Source organism: Sipha flava, unplaced genomic scaffold (assembly GCF_003268045.1).
Source record: "Sipha flava isolate LNK unplaced genomic scaffold, YSA_version1 119_pilon_pilon, whole genome shotgun sequence".
Lineage (NCBI taxonomy): Eukaryota > Metazoa > Arthropoda > Insecta > Hemiptera > Aphididae > Sipha > Sipha flava.
In genome coordinates, this window is record NW_020271745.1 from 490,547 (window position 1) to 510,089 (window position 19,543).

Here is a 19,543-nt window from a genome sequence, read left to right on the forward strand (position 1 = left end):
GATTCAATGAGAAGATTGGAATCATTCCATAGTGTTTTTTTTCATAACTGTTTTTAAATCTGAAGTTATTCCTGAAAGTTGGATTTGTAAGTCCGGAGCCGCATTTACTTGATTTCGAAACTTGGTCTTTGTATACGCCGAAAAGCTACGAACTACGAACCTCACATCGGGAAATGTTTCGATTCCAGTTCTATGTTGAGTTCTATGTTCAAATCACAGTTCAAATCGAAATGTTGTTAATTAATTTATATTTTCCCAAATTTCTCACGGGACCCTTCGCGCAAACTCACGGAACCCTTAGGTTCCGCGGAACACCAGTTGGGAAACACTGTCTAAATACGAGGTCCTACACAATAATATTACATTTGAAGTGGTATTATTATTATTATTATGTCCCGTATTCAATGGAAATCGTTTTGTTACTCAATTTTCAATGTACACCTCTAATCGTAGTGAAACTGAAACGCACAACAAAGGCATTCGGTACCGTCCGGGTACTCGTGCACGTGTTTGGACAACGCGTACAAAACACTTTTCCAACGGTAAAGGGTTAAAAGCTCATCGTTTCGAACTAGCGTACTTGCTAAGAAAAAAAACGAAAATGCAAGTCCCGCCGAACCGCGACCCCGTCCCGTTCGGTATCAGCCGACGTCGAACGTACGTCAAACATCAGGGGACCTTATGGCGCGAATAATCGGGCGCGTCGCCCCGGGGCCAGCCGGCGCCGGTTGCGCGAGTGCCGTTCGGGCCCGCATTATCGGGCTCATAAAATATTCAGTTTTTAGCGAGCGCGCGATTAAACCCGCGCGCGGACGAACAATAATTACAACGGTTGCGCCGGGGTGGGCTGCCGTGTTTGCGTTTTCCGCGCGCGCGCGATCAAATCGAATGCCGGGGTGCTATCCACCCCCCCCCCCCCCCGTGCGCCGGCGTAGGATTTTTGTCTCTTTTTATTACCGCTTCCCGGGGCGTCCTATTGTCCGTGCGCAGAGCCGCTCGGCGGCCAGGGCGGACTTGGGGAGGGGGCGGGGGGGGGGGGGGGGTTGAAGGTTTTGGCGCGGAAACCATCCGGCACAGGAGAAAAACGCTCTCGCACCGTGTCATTTTTTGCATGGACGCTAATAAAGTTCAAATATTTGGGGCGCTGAAATTGCTGAAAATACAATTAAACGGTATTTAACCGTAATTACTATAGATTATATAGATCTGAGGGAAAAAAACATGAGTGCTTATTTGAACTCAGGGGTTCTAAAAACCCTATTACGCCCCTCCCCCCCAGTTGCGCCTATGAACACAGGCGATCGCCACGGTTAGTTGGTTTCCCGGTCGAAAAACGAATATTTTCGATGGAAAAAATTAATCCGTACCCCGCGGCAAATAATATGCGCCTTGTCGAGCTCGTCCTCTGCTTGGAAGACGCGTTTATACGTGTCGGCTGCTATCGAAATGGTTTGAAATGGTTCGAATACGGACGACGAGACATTTTAAATTTTCGTTCGGTTTTCGTCGGAAATTCGTAACCGTGTAAATAATAATTGAACCACATTTTAGTGGGAATAGCATTTTTTTTTTTTTTTGTAGTACGTCTCACACATTTGAACCGACGAGTAAACGGTTACCATTGGAATTGAATAAGTGTTTTCGGGACACGGAATACATCCAAATACTTACACATGTATCCGGATAGTCATGAATCAAGTCAGTCCTTATAGTATGTTTAAAACGAAAACAAAAACGGTTGTTGGTAGACAAATCTACGAGCGGCATATCTATGGTAAACTATTAAGTTAAAACATACTGCAAAGTTATTTATTTTTTATTTTTTATAACACTTATCTTAACTGATGTAGAGAAATATCAATTTTTTTTTTCTATGTTCCAAATAATAATTTATTCTACTTACGAATCGTTTTGAACAGTCGGCTTTCGATTACAGGGTAAAATGTACTCACGCGGACACGGGCACGCATGCGGTGGTTTCGTTGCGGGCCGAGAAATAACAATAGTAATCAAGAAAAATCAGATTTGCAGCGAAAAACATTGTATTTTCCGCGAGCATGCTGCACAGCTTGGTGGAAGGTATTCAACCACCCATGCCCGGTAATCCGATTTGGGCAGTCGCTGCCACCGTTCCGCGCGTATATTCCCCGGCCGGGACCGTTTCCGATTCGCTTTAAAAGCGACGTTTAAAAAACAACTCGCAAAATGTCAACCGTTGACCTTAGCCGAACGCGTTCGTCCTGCCCCCGGGGACCGTATTTTAATTATGCGACACGTCAGTCTCCTCGGGTTTCCTTTACACTCCAATCGCCACCCGAGGGTTGCCGTTTTCATTTAAATAATGACAAAACACTCCACGGGCTTGCGTGCGCGCGCGTGTAAAATGAAAACAAGTCTTTTCGTTTGTCGATATTATTCATATTTATTTTATTTATTATCATTGTAATATCGGTATTACGTACTAGATTTAAAGGGAAACTAGACATACGTATTCGACAATCGCTTAAGTTTAACAAATACATCATCATTTTCACATGATATCAAACGTATTATGTATACATACATATGTGTATGTGTGTGTGAGCGTGTAATTGAATATCACTATGGAAAGTTTATATAAAAAAAATGTATTACTGGACTTCAAGTCGGAGAAACGTTTACGCGCGTAATTATCGACGCACGAGCGATGCTCGCATAACATATACCGTATTATTGTTGTAACATTCGTAATGGTATTACGTACTAACCAGAGCAACTGTAATTTCAATGAAGCGGTGGTTAGGTACATCGTGGTTGAATATTGTTTCACTAAACTGGTGATGAAATAAAAAAAACGGTTGAAAAGGAAAACCATATCGGCTCCATGATATTACTTGTTCGTCGGTACTATCCACTACGTAAATTAATTAGTAACACGTACTAGCTTATCCGAAAACGGGAAAAATCACATGTGTTTTAGTGACGTAAATGATCGTAAACTTTCGATAAAAAATAAATAAAAATAATGGACATCTCATGCATAATATACATAAGACCTCCGCAGCAGTTATATCGTATCTCTACTAGAATTGCTAGAAAACAAAACTCGCATACGTGCACATATATACGTATTACAAATAAAAATTATGTACAAGAGTGGTTTTTTCCGTTGATAAGTTAAACATTCATTTTCTCGGCCGACTTGTGCATTGTTAAAAGAAATCATTAAACGCGTTTGATGGATCAAAGTCATAACAACACTTCGGTAAAAGTAAAATCATCTAGACCAGAGGTTCCCAAACGGTGAGTCGCAATGATATTTTTAGTGGGTCGCGTTATTTTTTTCATGTGCTTCTATAACTTTTGGTTGATTTTTAATTATTTAGTTAGTTTTATCATAAACTGTTATCTGCGTTTGTGACAATTACAAATTTACTGTGACCAATAGACATAATAATACTTCTTTAAATGTTTATGCTCGATTGTGTCAACACAAAGCAATCAGATTAATGATTATTGAAAATATAAAAATATATTTAAAACAAATTAATAACTGTATGACGTTCAAATAAATTGATTATTTTCAGTAACACACAGTATGTTCAATATAATACGATCACGCAGTTTAAATTTTACTATTTTTCAAAAAAAATGTGTACAATTACTATGGATAAATGCTTAAATAAAAAGTCAATAACTCAAAGTTCTACGAAAACCGAAGAAACAGATATAATATCTGTGTCAACGGTTAAAAAAAAAATTAATTGATGATGAGCTTACAACAAGTTCTTTCCAATCAAAATAAAAAAATGGATATCAATGCAGTTATGAAAAACAGGAAACAATTACATTCTTCAAATTAAAATTATATACTTACTAATTAAATTATATAGTATAAACTTTTTTTTATAAAAATATAATACTTTTCTTCAATTTAAAATGATGAAAACAGCAAAAAAAAAAAAAAAATCATTGATATTTTTGTGGGTCGTCAAAATTGAAATAATTTCCAAAATGGGTCCTACTATAAGAAGTTTGGGAACCTCTGATCTAGGCTATTTGATATCGTGAATATGAAATCGGTTTCAAATGAAAACACGTATACACGTGGCGACACAAATCGACCTAAAAAATGATTGTTACCCTATAAAATAATAATCCTGTACACGTACATATATATATATATATATATATATATGGTGGTACCTATAATATAATAATAATAATAATAATAATAATAATAATAATAATAATAATAATAATAATAATAAATAATGATAATAATAATAAATAATGATAATTAACGGTAATTAATAATAATATTAATAACAAACTACAATCGTCTCCTACGTGTCCTTTTCGTCGGGGCACGTCTCGATGTCGATCTCACCGTCTTCGTCGTCATCCGCACCACATTCGGTAACACGACCGCCACCGCCGCCGTCGTCTTCTTCATCATCGTTGTTGTCGTCGTCGTCGTCCGCGGCGGCTGCAGCGACCGCAGCGGCCGCGGCCGCCGCAGCCACGGTCACCGGGTACACCGGCCGGAAAGCGGAAGAGTAGTCGGCCGCGGCGGCCGCGACCGCGCTTCTGTTGACTAGAGCGCCGTGGTGGTGGTGGTGGTGCGGGTCCAAATCGAGCTTGGGCAACCAACAGGGCAGTCCGCCGCCGGCCGAGTATGCGGCCGCCGCGGCCGCGGCCACGGCGAACGGGTTGGCCCGCTGTTGCCACACGTAGTCGACCATGGCCTGGTGCAGAGGCATGGACGGCACCTGCACCGGTACCGAACCGGACTTTTTCTGCGGTTCGGGAGATTGCGCGGCGGACGACCGGTGATTGTGGTGGTGCGGATGGTGGTGTTGGGACGTTGACTGGAGCACGGGCTGAGGAACGACGATCGGAGCCGACGTGGCGGCGGCGGCGGACGGCGACGACGAGGACGAAGACTGCTGCACCTGCATGGCGGTTTGCGATGACTGCTGCTGCTGTTGCTGCTGGTGCTGGAGCTGTTGGTGCTGCTGGAGCTGCTGGTGCTGTTGGTGCGCCATCGACGGCGGGGACGGCCTGGACACGGTGCGCTTTCGCGTGCCCCCGTTGAACATGGCCTTGACGTCCTCCCACGCGTGCACCACGTGGTCCGGCGGGTCGTCGCTGAGCTTCATGTGCCGGCGCCACGAGTTGAAGTTGGCCGCGTCCGGTTGCACGTAGCGCGCGCCCGCGCCCGTCCGGTGCGAGTGGAATATGAACTTGTTGGGCGAGAAGAACAGGCCGCACACGGAGCACCGGATGCACTTGGCCCGGGACGAGTTGTACCGGGACGGCAGGAACGAGCCGCGGCAGCCCCACGCGCACTCGTGGTGCACGGCGAACGCGAAGTCTTCGGGGAGTCGGGGCGGCGTGTTGTCGCCCAGGAACGAGTTGCACAGCCGTTCCGCCTCGCGCCTGGTGATCATGCCGCAGCGGCGCGACGACACCGGCATCGCGCCCGCCCGGCGCAACATCTCCAGCTGCACCGGGGTGCACTGCACGCACGTGATGCCCAGCGCCACCCGCCGGTTGTGGATCTCGTTGTAGCTGAACCGGTGCAGCAGCGTGTTGCTGATCTGGGCCAGACACAGCCGCTCCTGGTTGTCCATCTGCAACGACACGATCGGCACCCCGTACAGGATCACCGTGCCCACCTGGTTGGACAGACAAAACAGAACCTGCTCAGATGCATTTTGCCGCGTTCGCGCGGCCGCGGCGGCGGTCCGCGTGCCCCGCGCGCTCCTCCCGTCCGCCGGGACGTGGCGGCGGACAGTGAACGTTCCCGGGGAAAACGGTCCGTTCGATGTTATATCGGGACGCGCGTGCACGGGGACGACAGAAACGATCGCGGTCAAGGACGCGATATCGTCCCGCGGTGGATGGATAAAATCCGGGTGTCCGTCGCGTTGACGGTGCGTCCCGCGGGTTTGACGGTCGATCGAAAAAGATAAACGCTCGTTTAGGCGGGCGGGTCCGCGGGCAAGCGGGGGATTGATCGACGAAATGATCGGCGCTCAAATAATGCGGCGAATATCTTAAGTTCGCGGTCGCTACCGTACGGTATTTTTGGGAAAATCGCTTATGCCTCCTCATTCCCCGAGTTACGTGCCTGGCGGGCGCCGAAGACCAAATGGCGTGTCAGCGTTTTTGTCCTCGGACGGTTTCGGAATCGTTCTGATTCCCTAGACTCTTAGAGCTAAACATTTTCGCTGTACGTTCTAGTTGTCTAACACTTAATAGTTTTTTTTTTTTCAAATTATCAGTGATTTGTGTTTCCCACGTACAACGATTAACCGTACAAGATACTGAAGTGAACCAACCGCCATATCTCGGAATACAGTACATCATTATTGTCGTCTATTCAGAGCCAGCTCAAGGTATAAGCGAGCTAGGCATTTGCCTTGAGCGGCACTTTAGTAGGGGCGGAATTTTCAAAATTGACTCGTATATATATTTATTTTTTTTTTCATCGGTGTCCGAAATCAGTTTTTAAGTACATATATGGAAACAAGGCGATAGAACTATACCCCAATACTTATGTGATATTAAGAATTATATCGACTTAACTCGTAACTGTTGCAACAGTCGAGAGGAGTTCCCACAAAACTTAAAACATTAAAAACTTATTTGCGATCAAATATATCTCAAAACCGATTAGTCAATCTCTCTACTGAAAGCAAAATCGCAGAAAAATTAGACATGGATAGACTTATACAGAGTTTGGTTTTACTAAAAGCAAGAAAAGTAAATTTAAAATAAAATTAAGTTTGTTTTATTTTATTTTATCAATATTATTATAATAATAATTTGTTTAATTTTTGAAGATTATGTCAAAGGTTTAGTCATTTGTAAGGTTAATAGTGAAAAATATTTAATTATATAAATTCCTAAAATATAAATACATGCATCTATTGAATTTTTAATAAATTAATTACTTTACAATTTTGACGTTTAAATAAAGAATATAAAAAAATATCCCGATAGTCCCAACACTACTTGTTATTTTTTAAATAAAAAATATTTAATATTTTTCATGTACGTATATCACATGAAAAATAGATGAAGGAGCTATGTTAAAATTAGAACTCAATTTTTTTGACGTAACAAAATTTTATTTTGCCTAGTACACTATTATTGTTTGAGCCGACCCTGTATCTATTGCACCGGTACATTTTATTCACACCGTTTTATTAATTTGTTATTTTAACTAATTAATGATGTTCAAATTGTCATGCCGAAGTCGGTTCATTTCGTTTACTGTGTGATGGAATAAACAATGTACGAGTATAGGACCGATGCATCGCGATGCTTGATACAATTACTATTTTCTCACTAAAACCTTTTTTAATTATGCATCCGATATAAAGGTGTATAATAATGTAATTTAACTTATTCAACATTTCATACACTATAGGTCATTTGAAAAATCGATCTACTATCTTTGTACCAATTTTATATCTATATTTCAATGCGCTTTTCAAGTGTTTAAAGGAAACAAACGATAATAACGTTTTAGAGTTTATTTTTATTTATTTTTTTTTTTTTTAAGGCTATTGTCATTTACTCGCATCGTAAACTCGTTTTAGGCTTTCCGACCGGAACGACAATTCCCCTATTAAAAGGTCGCTTCGCTCCTTCCGACCATTTATCCACGCCACTCGATGACTTCTAAATAAATATAATACAATAACTACAAAGAAATTATTTGTAATAAGTTTTACAACTTTACATCCGAAATATTGTCCCTTATAAATTAAATTCAGTTTTTTCAATTCGTAAATTTTCAATACGGTTTAAACAAATCATTTTAACTTTTATCATAAAATAATGATTTATTTATGATTGTATGAATATTGTCTGATACAACAAAATACTCAGTTAACTTGATATAATTGAATTGAATAAATTATCTAAAGTCACTGGTGAACGAGAACATTTTTAATTTTTTTTAACTTACTTTGTTCGGTTTAGAATTATTGATCACTGGATTTAGCGCTCTCTGTGGTTCGGTTGGTTTATCATCCCTGTGATGACTGATTAACTGAAACCTCTGATCCATTTTCGCTAACGTCATTTTTCTGAAACCATAAAATATTTAAATTTTATTAAAATGAATTCAAATAAAAAATTTTACGTTTTTACAACTAGATTTATTTCACATTTGCATTCTATTGATTCCAACACAATTAGTGGTTTACTATTCATCAACGACATCGTTTATCGATCATATAACCTCTATGTTACTTCGTAAAGTAAAAAAAAATATGGAGCAAGTAAGATATTACAAAAATCTTACAGAAATTCATTTTATGCGCAAGCTCTATTTGTTTATTTAAATTAGTTTTAAATATTAAAATACTAAATTCGAAACTAATCTAACTAAAAATATTTAAACAAATAAATTATAAAATCCATAACCATTAAAATACACTCAAATTTCATGTCTGATACTTTTTAAAATTTAATTTCAAATCTAAATTCAATTTATAGACCATAAATTTTCCTTTCTTCCTCAGTTCTAAACGTATTTATATCAAAAATCATTATCTCTCCTCAATATTTTCGTCCAATATTATTACATTATAATCTTATATACTACTTCATTACAGATCGCATTCATGTCATCCATCGTACCTATTTATTGTTCCGTCATTATTTTTTTGTCTTTAAATTTCCTATATTATACTTCATATCAATAATTTTACTAATTGAGTTTAGTAATTGAGACCTAATATTACCCACTAAAGTCTCCTACTGTCAATGTTTATTTATTGTGTGTATATTTTTCTTATATTATTAAATCATCATATAATATACTGTTATCTTTCAACGTTGAGTTGAAATCACATAGGTATTCTATATAATATATACATAGAATTACCTATGTGATTCAGTATATTACACTGTATTGGTAGAGCTATAATGTTTTGTACAAAAAGCTGATTCATTAAATGGCAATTTAAAAATAAGGGCGAAAATCCTGGGTTTATTAAAACGTCGAACAAAATACTGGAATAATTGTATGACATTGATGTGTTCGTTTTTAAACTTGAAATCAATGTAGTATTACTGTCGAAAAAATGAATCTGACTGAAAAAGGTCGAGTGGATTCAAGTTATATTTCCAAAAATGTTCAATATAGTAAAAGTATCAAATTGCTTAATAAAATATATTAAACTTATGTCTATAATGTTTATAATGATGTTTATAATGTTTATTATATGATTTTGTCTTATTTTCAATCTTAACAGTTACCGGATGGAAATCGTAAACAGTGGAAAAACATTATTTATTGAGTCTCTCGTGATATTAATTCGAATTTGGAACTCCAGTTCAATCGATTTTTCCAATACTTGTGTATAATTATTATTCTACATGCCCGTAATGAGTATAATATCGTTTCTTTGCGCAGTAGACGCATAGAATATACGAAAATAAAGTATAATACTCGTTAATATAAATAATATTTTGTTATCGAGTGCGAGTAATCACAAACTCCGTTTTCGGATATTTTTCCTTTGTACACATAGCTCAATTTTGGCGAGCGGCGCGACTTAATCGAACCGATACAGTGGCAGAACGGAAAGATAAGTGTTGCACAGTTGTACTCAAAATCATTAGCGCGTGGAAAACCGAAAAGGCGAAATTAATTAAACGAGAGCCGATTGAGTGTATACGTGTATACGTGTATACGTGTATACGTGTATACGTGTGTGTGTGTGTGTGTGTTTGTGTGCGAAAGAAGGAGAGAAGGGCGAGTGTGCACCCCGTGTTTTGACGACTCTCATTCAACGCGCGTGTTTGCTGCAAAAGTGGGCGCCAAGGGACCGGGAATGGTTACACAATTACACGGGGACACGGCCTGAGGAGAGGGTTAATCTGACCCCGAACGGGGTACCCGTAATCCGTCGATAATTACTCGTTACATTTCGTGAAAGAGAGAAGCGTTTTTCCTCGTCCGCGGACGAAAGATGCTATTTGTATACACATATATACGTAAAGGCGCAACTGCTATTGGCTGCTGTTATAAAGGGGTAAGTTTTAAGCTTTTATTTATGTATACACTCGAGTATATTGTACACACAATATATAGTATAAAGTATATTATAATACACGGTTACATGAATGAGGCCACGGCGGCCGCGGGTATGTTCTAATTAAAAATAACTAAAAAACATGCATAAGTGGTGTAAGCTCAGGTATACAGGGTGATCGTCTTTAACGTAAGTCGATATCGATATGTATATATATACAAGAATGTAATAATAATTTACAATTTTTTTTTTTTACCAAGCGTTCCAACTGTGGCTTGCGATTTACCTGCTGATTTTTAGTGATTTTTAAGAACTTTTATTTTTATATAGATACATTAGTTGTTACCCTGTATTAATTTATCAACATATATAAAAAGATGAATTGATTATCAAGTTAATTGTATCATAACCTTATAACATACTTATTAGTTTAAATAAATATTTCTATAGTAAGCGTGAAAAATAATTTATTACTTGAAAATTAAAAATTAATTATCTCTCTTTAAACCCTTCTTCGAAAGCTTAGCTTATCGGAGGGTTGCAAATCATTATATATTAATTATTTAAAAGTCCCTTTATTTGTTATTTTAATTTATGTATATTAATTTATTTGTGTCTTCTTCTCCTTCTCTTCGCCTTTTTCCCAACAATTTGGGTTCGGCCAAAATATAAATAAAAATATATTAATTTATATATGTAAAATACCTTTTGGTTTTAATACTATAAATTAATTTGAAAATATATATTATTGCTACTTAGATATTTTTTATTTGATTATGTTTCGAAAAAAATAATTGATAGATACGTTTTTATAACTACTAAAATTAAGTTGTAAATTATTTAAATATCGAATCAAGCGGTATTAATTTTGATGCAAGTTAAAAAATAATTGAACATTTTTTTAACTCTAAGTTAAATTGATATTTTTCTTAGCATCCACTTGAAACATAAAGTTTATATTCATCGATTGTAATAATTACTAACTTGCCCACATTGGCATATTTCAACGCTAAACATTTTTATTTTGTAAACAAATAGAAATATAAGTCTCTAAAGAGCACTCTATATTTATACTTAACGAAACAAATGTGAAGAACTTCACAGTATATTATTGCTCTTTGTGTGTTCCTCTGCGGTGAATGTACACAGCGTCTTATATTATTTAAACGCGTTTCGTCTACACGTTGACATCATCGTCGTAGTTATTCAATGCATTTTTTACCATATTCACCGCCACGATTATTATTATCATTTCAACTCGGTCACGGGGCGGTGTCTTCAACTGTACACAAGAATAATAACATTAAGCCCTTGTTCCCCATGCACTCTAATTGTATAGTATATCAAAAAGGTAATTGCTCTCTCCGTAGTTTGTGTACATATATATATATATATATGTATATAATCCCGCAAGTATATTTTCATGAAAATATGATTATTATTTACTATGTGTGTACGAAAGGTCGGATCGAATTAAACCTTACTATATCTCTTACGCGAAATGGGTGTATAAAAGAAAAAAATCGATGTTTAAGTGCGTCCGTTTTATAATGCATATTGAATAATGAATAATTAGTTACATTTGTATCTTTTCTTTCCCGGCGGTCACAACAGTGTATTTCGAGTTAATTTAACGTACGTACTGAATTTAATAAATATTATAAAACATCACAATAAGAGTCAAATACAATGAGAAACATGAGTCTACGTACAAAAACAAGACACAATAATGCTAAGTTCAAAACCAATTATCTTAACGTTTAAGCTCCTTTTTGATTCTGTTTACTCCGTAATATTTAAATATTGATGTTGTTTTTATTTTTATTTCGAACTTCGTTACATATATAATAACTTTTAGGATTACCGCACGCTACGCCAGCGTTAAATCTCCAAATATAAAGCTTGCCCAACGAGTAAGCAAAACTTATTACTTTTATAATTTAGTAGTAATTCAACAATTATATGCTATGGAGTGAATTATAAAAAAATAATGTCATTTAAAAGAAAAACATGAAATTAGAAAACTATATTTCCATTATCTTTATCAAGTATTGTTATTTTGATTATTGTATTAATTTTAAAAAAACTTAAAGTGAATTTTCCAAATATGCGCAAAAATCAGTTAAGTCCTAGTGTAAGCAAAATAATCATCCACTTTACCCTAATTAAGTATCGAAACAACTTTATTTACGAATATATGAAAAAAAAATGAATGTCATGTGGTTGATGTAGGAAATATTATTTTGTTATTATAATTTATGCAGTTCCTAATTTTTTTCTCAATCTATTTCCATTTTTATTCATAAAGGAAATTTACAAAAATATGTTTCATAATCTCGTTTTTAATACAAACGATAATCAAACGTCAACTATTTTCATATATTTTTACGAATTTCATGCACTATAATATTATATTACCAATATGTATGCCGTATATCAAATCAAACTTTCTTTCTAATCGATCACATATTGTTCTTGATGTTATTAATCAACACACCAACAAAATATTATCATGATATGACGTGAATAACGCTGCAACAGATTGCATATATATTATTTTTCCATACTAATAAATAACTAATAAATAAATAACACCTATAAAGTGTCAAATGAGTAAATTTTCTAACAATTTTTACTGTACATGAATTCAAATCAAACAGCAATTTTTAAAACTTTTAGAATACATCATTCAATTTTTATTTATTGTAACCGTTGATGAAATAGTTTATTTGGGAAAATATGGTGTAATTTGAAAACGTTTTTAAACTCGTCGATACTAAAAGGTAAGTAATTGATAAAACTGAATCGAAAACAAAATTTATTTTTTTATACAAAAACCAAACTGAGGCGATGTTCTATTTTGGTTGGAACATCTCAGAGTTTGCGTGTAAAACAAATACTCGGAGATTTTTTAATACATCGAGTACTGTTCTTATACTTATTTTTGAAATATGAAACCGAGTAATGCACTGTTAAAATAGTTACGATTTGAGAACGAAACACGTACTGTCGAGGAAACCAACTTTAGTACAACGAGCGCGGGCAACACGAACAGGGACTCGAACGTCGCTAACCTGGACGGATCGTTGCAGAAACACTATTTGAAACTTTTGAAAAGTGACTCGATTCATACAAGCACTGCTACCCGCGTAAGAATCGCGTAAGTAAGCACATCACCGCGGTACAGTGCGTACGGCCGACTAGGCGCGTATACAGTGGGATGGGGAGTTAGGGGTTCAACCCCTAACTCCCGAGATTCAAGAAAATTATTAAAAATGTTTTCGTCGAACAAAAGTGTATACGTATGAAAATGTACAACCCCCCCCCCCCCCCCATGGAAATATTATTTTGTGTACGCGCCCGCGGCTGATCGCACAGATGTACACGATAATAGTAATAATAACGATTGTAATTCCATCAACGAGCGCGAATCCGTCGGAACGCGCGCGCGCGGTGGAGTGTAATTTCATTTTCCGTCCGACGGCATTATAATCGCGTTTCCGCACGGGCTCGGTCGAAACGTCATTATTAACCGAATACCATTATCACCGTAATATCATCGCCGTTATTATTGTTATTATCGCTGTTATTATTGTACGCGCAACGGTCGTATTAAAATATTGCGCTCGCGGGCGCCGCCGCAATAATTACAAGCGGCGGCGCGTAATGCGATTGTGCGTTTATCGTGGAGAGCACACGTCGCAGCGGAACGGGACGAATAACAAGGGCGGCACGCCAACGGGATGGATGGGGGGGGGGGGTGATGTTGTGCTACCCTCCCCGTGACTCGTCGAATCCGTTACGAATCCTCCGTGCACGTATGCGTCCGTGAAAAATCCTGTGTAATATTTCCTGACCGTTCGCCGCGGGCCATATGCGAGTTCGCTTTGATTCGCCGAAAGGTTACCGCATCATCGCGCGCGCTCGTCGGCGGGACGTCCTCCGCGTATTCGATATCAAATATCCCAACGAATGGGGCGGCGAACGGTTCGCAGGGTTTTCGGAAGATCGAGTCCCTTTGAACTCGCGTTGACGCCGCGAGCTCGCGCCAACCATCGGATCGTTTAATTTTGTGTTTCCAGCGGTCCAGGCACGCACGACGCAGAGGCGTTAGACGAAATGGACATTCCTTTGCGCGGTAAAGCGATAGTTTTTGTCAGATTCGTATTCAATTCGCTCAAACTAAGAGTTTTTCCCCGAAAACTATCAACACCGTAGCGCTCACTTAAAAACCTAACTACGGTTATGGTTGCACTGTTGCACTACGAATCAAGAAGTATCAATACTCTCTCAAATACAATTCAACCTAGTACTCAGAAAATCGGAACAAAATTTAAAATATAAATTATATACTTGTTTATACTTCGAATGGTGTTTTCATATTACTTCATTTGTTTATGGATTCTAAATAGATGTATATTTAATTTATTACAAGAGGAAAAAAAATCAACTTTTGATGGCCCATATCCAACTAACACTAATGGCTACACTCTTATCGTCCCAAAATAACAACCCTTAACTCAAAACAATTATTACTTTTTAAGTACATGTTAAACGTAAGTATATAAAATCTACAAGATTTAATCAATTATTGAATTGGAGGTTATAGTCCATGGACTATGCACGATAATGTGATACTAATTAATAGGCATCAACATTTTCAAAAAATAAATCACATTTTCTTGAGCAGAATATGATTATTGGTAATTTAATCGAATTTACCGGATAACCAATAATAAATAAATAGTGATATTTTATTAATTTTATGGTTGATAACGTTTTATGTATTTTTATTTATGGGTTTAAAAGAAATTTTGTTGATTGATAACGCCCTGAAACATTAGCGTCACATTAGTGCACACTCCAATATACACCTCTCTTACAAAGGCACTTCTAGACAAAAAACTACACGCACACATACTGATATGGAAAAATATTAATCTTTATCAAACATCTAATTTACTTGTGTATGTATGAAAAAAATAATGGAAATGAACACAGAAATAAATATTGTAATTAAAGGTAGATATTCAACTTTACTTCGTAAATGATTCAATAATAAACATTACATTCAATAACGGCTTTATACTCCTGGTTTATCGTAAAAAAATTAAAAGGATAATAATTTTAAGCTAATTTTATGAACATGATTACGACTGCAATTCATACACACCTATACCTGTATAATACATGAACGTATAGAACATAATTATATAGTAGACACTAGTAGTTCTTTTTTTCATTAAAAATGAATCCCTTAACTGTTGTTATTTGCATGACATTCACCCATACATGGTAATTTATATTTTTTATTAAAATCGTTCAATGCACACACATTTATGATTTATCACGTACTGCAATATGGCTTGTTTCACATGAAAAAAAACAATATATTTTCAGAAAAACCCGGGTTCATCGATTGTAATACTTGAATATTTTTAATAAAACTATAGTGCGTGTCGTTGTGTTTATAAATATTTATATTAATAAGTGCTAAATATTAATACCAAAAAAAAAAAAGTACTATGCGCGTAAATACATTTGCATGGGCATATTTTTATGTTTAATAATCTACATTGATGCCAAGTGCTATTTATGAATTTCGTAATTAATTAATTAATTAATTTACGGTTTTATCGATGGTGACTATTCGTCTAATATTCTCAAAAACAGTAGTTTCGGTGAACACATGGATTATTTAATAGTGAATGAGATAAAATAATCTAGATACATTTTTTTATCGTATTATTTATAATCCCGTACCAATTTATAATATTATAATGGTTATAGGGTTACTTATATTATCTGTAAAAAAACTGCTAACAGGTGAATTCTTTATTAAATTAAAATAACTGTTAATTTATAATTGTATAATATTACGTCGTAGTATACTTGCTAATGATAAGAATTAAATTATATTTACAATTAAATACATTTTGCGAATGGTGCGAATAAACGTTAATCGATTTTAATCAACATATTTTCAAAAGTTTTTGTACGATGATTACCGTAAGATGAATCTTACATGGCAAGCAGAGTAGAAAAAGATTCTGTCACTTTCTTTTTCGGACTCTTAATCAACATGTCAAATTCAATCGTAATCCTACAGGCTTATAGCAACAACAAGAGAAACACATTTAAAAATCCGTCTTGATCGACGCTTTCAAGACCTGACACTCGCCGTGACATCAATGGTAGCTCGTCCTCCTATTTCACCGGTACTAAAACCCGTGCCTGCAGTTCATCTCATTCTAATGCATCTGACACGTAAGGGATATCCTGAGTGCATGTCGTTTTTATTTTTCACGGTTTTCAGAGCGTCTGCAGTCTTATCAACAAATATACTACTATTTAAGAAAAACTAATCCATAAAAAATTTTTAAAAAAAAGGTTTGATGATCTATATGCAAAATATTTTTATATGTTAAAATTAAAAAAATATATTTATAAAAATTTGTTACCCTCCTGACTATATATTTACCGATTTTGAACTATCTATTCAACTTAGTGTATTGAAATTTTGCCTAGCCATAACCATCAAAAAATGTCACTTCCATTTAGGGCCAAACATGGCGGCATCACATTCAAAATTTGGGATTGAGTATAAAATTATCGCGACAAAACAGAAATGAGTTTATTTTTGAAAAATATAATTGGATTACCATTATTAAACAAACAATTTGAGAAGAAATGTTTTGTTGAAGATTTTATAACTTTAAGACCGGAACATCGAAAACTATGGAAATTATGGATTATTTATTGGAAAATTATACAGATCCAAGAGCGAAATTTCCTATTTCTATGTAAGCTGAAACGAGTAGTAGTTTTGAAAGGACAGATAGTGAAAGTTTTCATTCCTAGTACAATTCATTATTTTATACACATATACCTAACCTATATCCAGTTATACATTTTTGAAAACATTAAAAAACTGGATAACTGCAGATTAACTGGGACGTATTCGAGCTGTGTCGAAAATACGAGCTTTTTTTCTTGGGTGAAACATTAAAAGGGGTCATTTCGAGACTGACTCGGGATACTCCTGATGTGCATGCGTTTACGTATAAACATATTATATTCGTATAAGAGCTTAACCGCGTCACGTATATACAACGCAATATCAGCTGTCGTCCGGTCTAGTGGCGGCGCCAGGGACGGGCCAGATAAGGCTAGATATCTGGAAAAACTGACCCTACCACTGACCACCTAACCTTTGACATAATTACATTTTTATGTACAGTATTATTTTAGAAAGTAGTTTCGCTATAGTGTTGTGATTTTTTTAAGTTTTAAAATATTGTCATTAGCTAATATGAGTATTAATCATTATTATGTATTTTGATGAAATTTCTTTTTTGGCGGCCCTACCTCATAATTATTGGCTTCCTATTGGCCTTAGCCAACAGAAAATAATCCTGTTGCTGCTTGTGCTCCGAACAAAATTCGTCCGCATGCTACGAGGACCTAGGGTCGGGCGAAAATACGCGTTTTGAGTACTTACCTAAATCTTTGATGCGACGGTATATGGCGCCGTTTCTCGACAACTCTTGTCTGAAAACTGCCGTCGGTCGTTCGCGCGGATTAGGTCTCGGCGGCGTCGGCGGCAGCGGTCGTCCTGGCGGTCGCGCACGGTCACAACTCTCCCGTTGCGGTGCGTTGCATGTGCAGCGCGGTGACGGGCCGAGGGTCGATTACGGATAACGTTCAGCGAAAAGCTTCGGCGACGGCAGCCCGAAACGTCGCTGGGCGGGACCGCGCCGGGACCCGACGCCGACCAATGGCTGGGGTTGGAACGATTCACCATGCGCGGTCCTGCCCAGCCGACCCTTCGGCGGGTGGTCCTTAAATACAGCGCGCGAGCCACCCTTACCCCGCCGCCCATGTTCCCTCCTCTGTCTAACCTCACTCACCGGCCGCCGAAGAGGACGCGCGGCGGATCACGCTAACCCTTCCGCGGCGCATCCATCCTCCGTACCCGCGGGCTTTGCACCGTCGTTTCGGAATACATTTGGAAAAACCGCATCGCACGACCGTGTGTAGTGCACGCGTCGTATAGGTACATATCTTGGGCCGCGTTAAACTTGTATGTACATTACACGCGTTTACGTTCTGCAATTAATATTATTATCATTATAATTTCCCCCCCCACCCCCGTCCCTTGTACGCAACGTTGTTCCGGATAGGGCGCGGAGTTTGTTTTCGATTTTCGCGTCGGGTTGCAGAACTGTGACCGCGGAATAAAACAAAACTGACGGCGTGACGACGACGTAAACTACCCCCGCAACATAAGCGGTCTTAAAAACCCGAAACCAATCCGCTAAGCTTGTTTATAATTCTCGACTGTTTGGACAATGTATTCGGTTGCGAATAAAAATAACGTTTTTATTTACGATTTACAAATGTAAATAACTACGGACGGACGTTATACTCACTAGAGAAGAGGTTTTTGAGGTTTTTTCTGAAACATGGATTCCTTTAAGACATGTAGTATAGTCACGGACCCCTTCATTTTTCTGGTTGGTTAGACTAATTCCCCCCGTCTTCTCTATCGTTTTTGTTAATCAAAACAAACTATTAAAAAGTAAACGACATTAGATTTATTCTTTTTTCTGTTATAGAAAATTCGTTTAACATATCCTCAACGTCTACAACAATATCTTTAGATTAGGTTAGATCGGCTGGTTGTAAAATCGGTTTACTTCAATTTTTAGTTTTTAATAGTGTGTTGTCTACGTTGACATAAGTATTTGAGGGAGATATACAAAGTTTAGAAGGGCTGAATCTCCCCAGCCCATGGCAATTTGCGCCTATGAGTAGTACATTGAATTTTGTAGAGTAACGACACCTTTAATATAACGGTGGCAATCGTTTCAACGTCGACTGTAAAAACAAAATAACAAGATTCGATTTTTAATATACATTCAACCGACAATTTTTCAACTAAATTAAACACCAATATAACGGATAAAAGAAAATGTTGTAAATCGTAATTGTCGATGTACAAAAATGACGGTCGTTTAATGTTTAACTTTTTCCATTCAATAATCGTAATGTTTTAGGAAAAAATAAAAAAAACGTAATATTATTAAAACATTTCAAACGAACAAAAAAATTATTTTTCAACTACAAAATTAAATCGCAACACGAGTCCTCTTGTCTACCGATAGACTTAAATTATAATTATCAAGCTCATTATGTATTACAGCCTCACACAAATAAAATGTCGTATGTGGGATTAACCGTTCATTAAATACCGTACGTATAAATCATTTAAACACACGGTTAGCAAAGTCCAACGGTTGGAATATTGAATGCTGGCATTTCGATAAGGCGGTGTAAGGACATATAGAATTTATTACAAAAGAAATGAAGAACGCTGAATACTTGGTGTACTCTTCAACGTTTCATCGTCTTAAAGATTCCAAATTATTGAAAATTGTTTATATAATATTATATTAATTGTTGATTATGGTTAAAATCAGATTTTTAACCATATAAGTATA

At 37.0% G+C, this 19,543-nt stretch overlaps 1 protein-coding gene across 2 annotated transcripts; it reads right to left on the reverse strand.

Moving 5' to 3' along the window:
* Positions 1–4,270: 4,270 nt before the first annotated feature.
* LOC112693917 (SKI family transcriptional corepressor 2-like) lies at positions 4,271–19,016 on the reverse strand. 2 transcript variants are annotated; one of them, XM_025569182.1, is made up of 3 exons: positions 17,542–19,016; positions 7,964–8,084; positions 4,271–5,660 (listed from the first exon to the last, which is right to left on the reverse strand). In XM_025569182.1, the coding sequence occupies exons 2-3, from the start codon at positions 8,078–8,080 to the stop codon at positions 4,326–4,328; spliced, it is 1,452 nt and encodes a 483-aa protein (XP_025424967.1). In that variant the 5' UTR covers positions 8,081–8,084; positions 17,542–19,016; the 3' UTR covers positions 4,271–4,325. The 2 variants fall into 2 exon arrangements, with proteins under 2 accessions (XP_025424967.1, XP_025424966.1); XM_025569181.1 differs by having other exon boundaries at positions 4,271–5,684.
* Between the last annotated feature and the right edge of the window lie 527 nt (positions 19,017–19,543).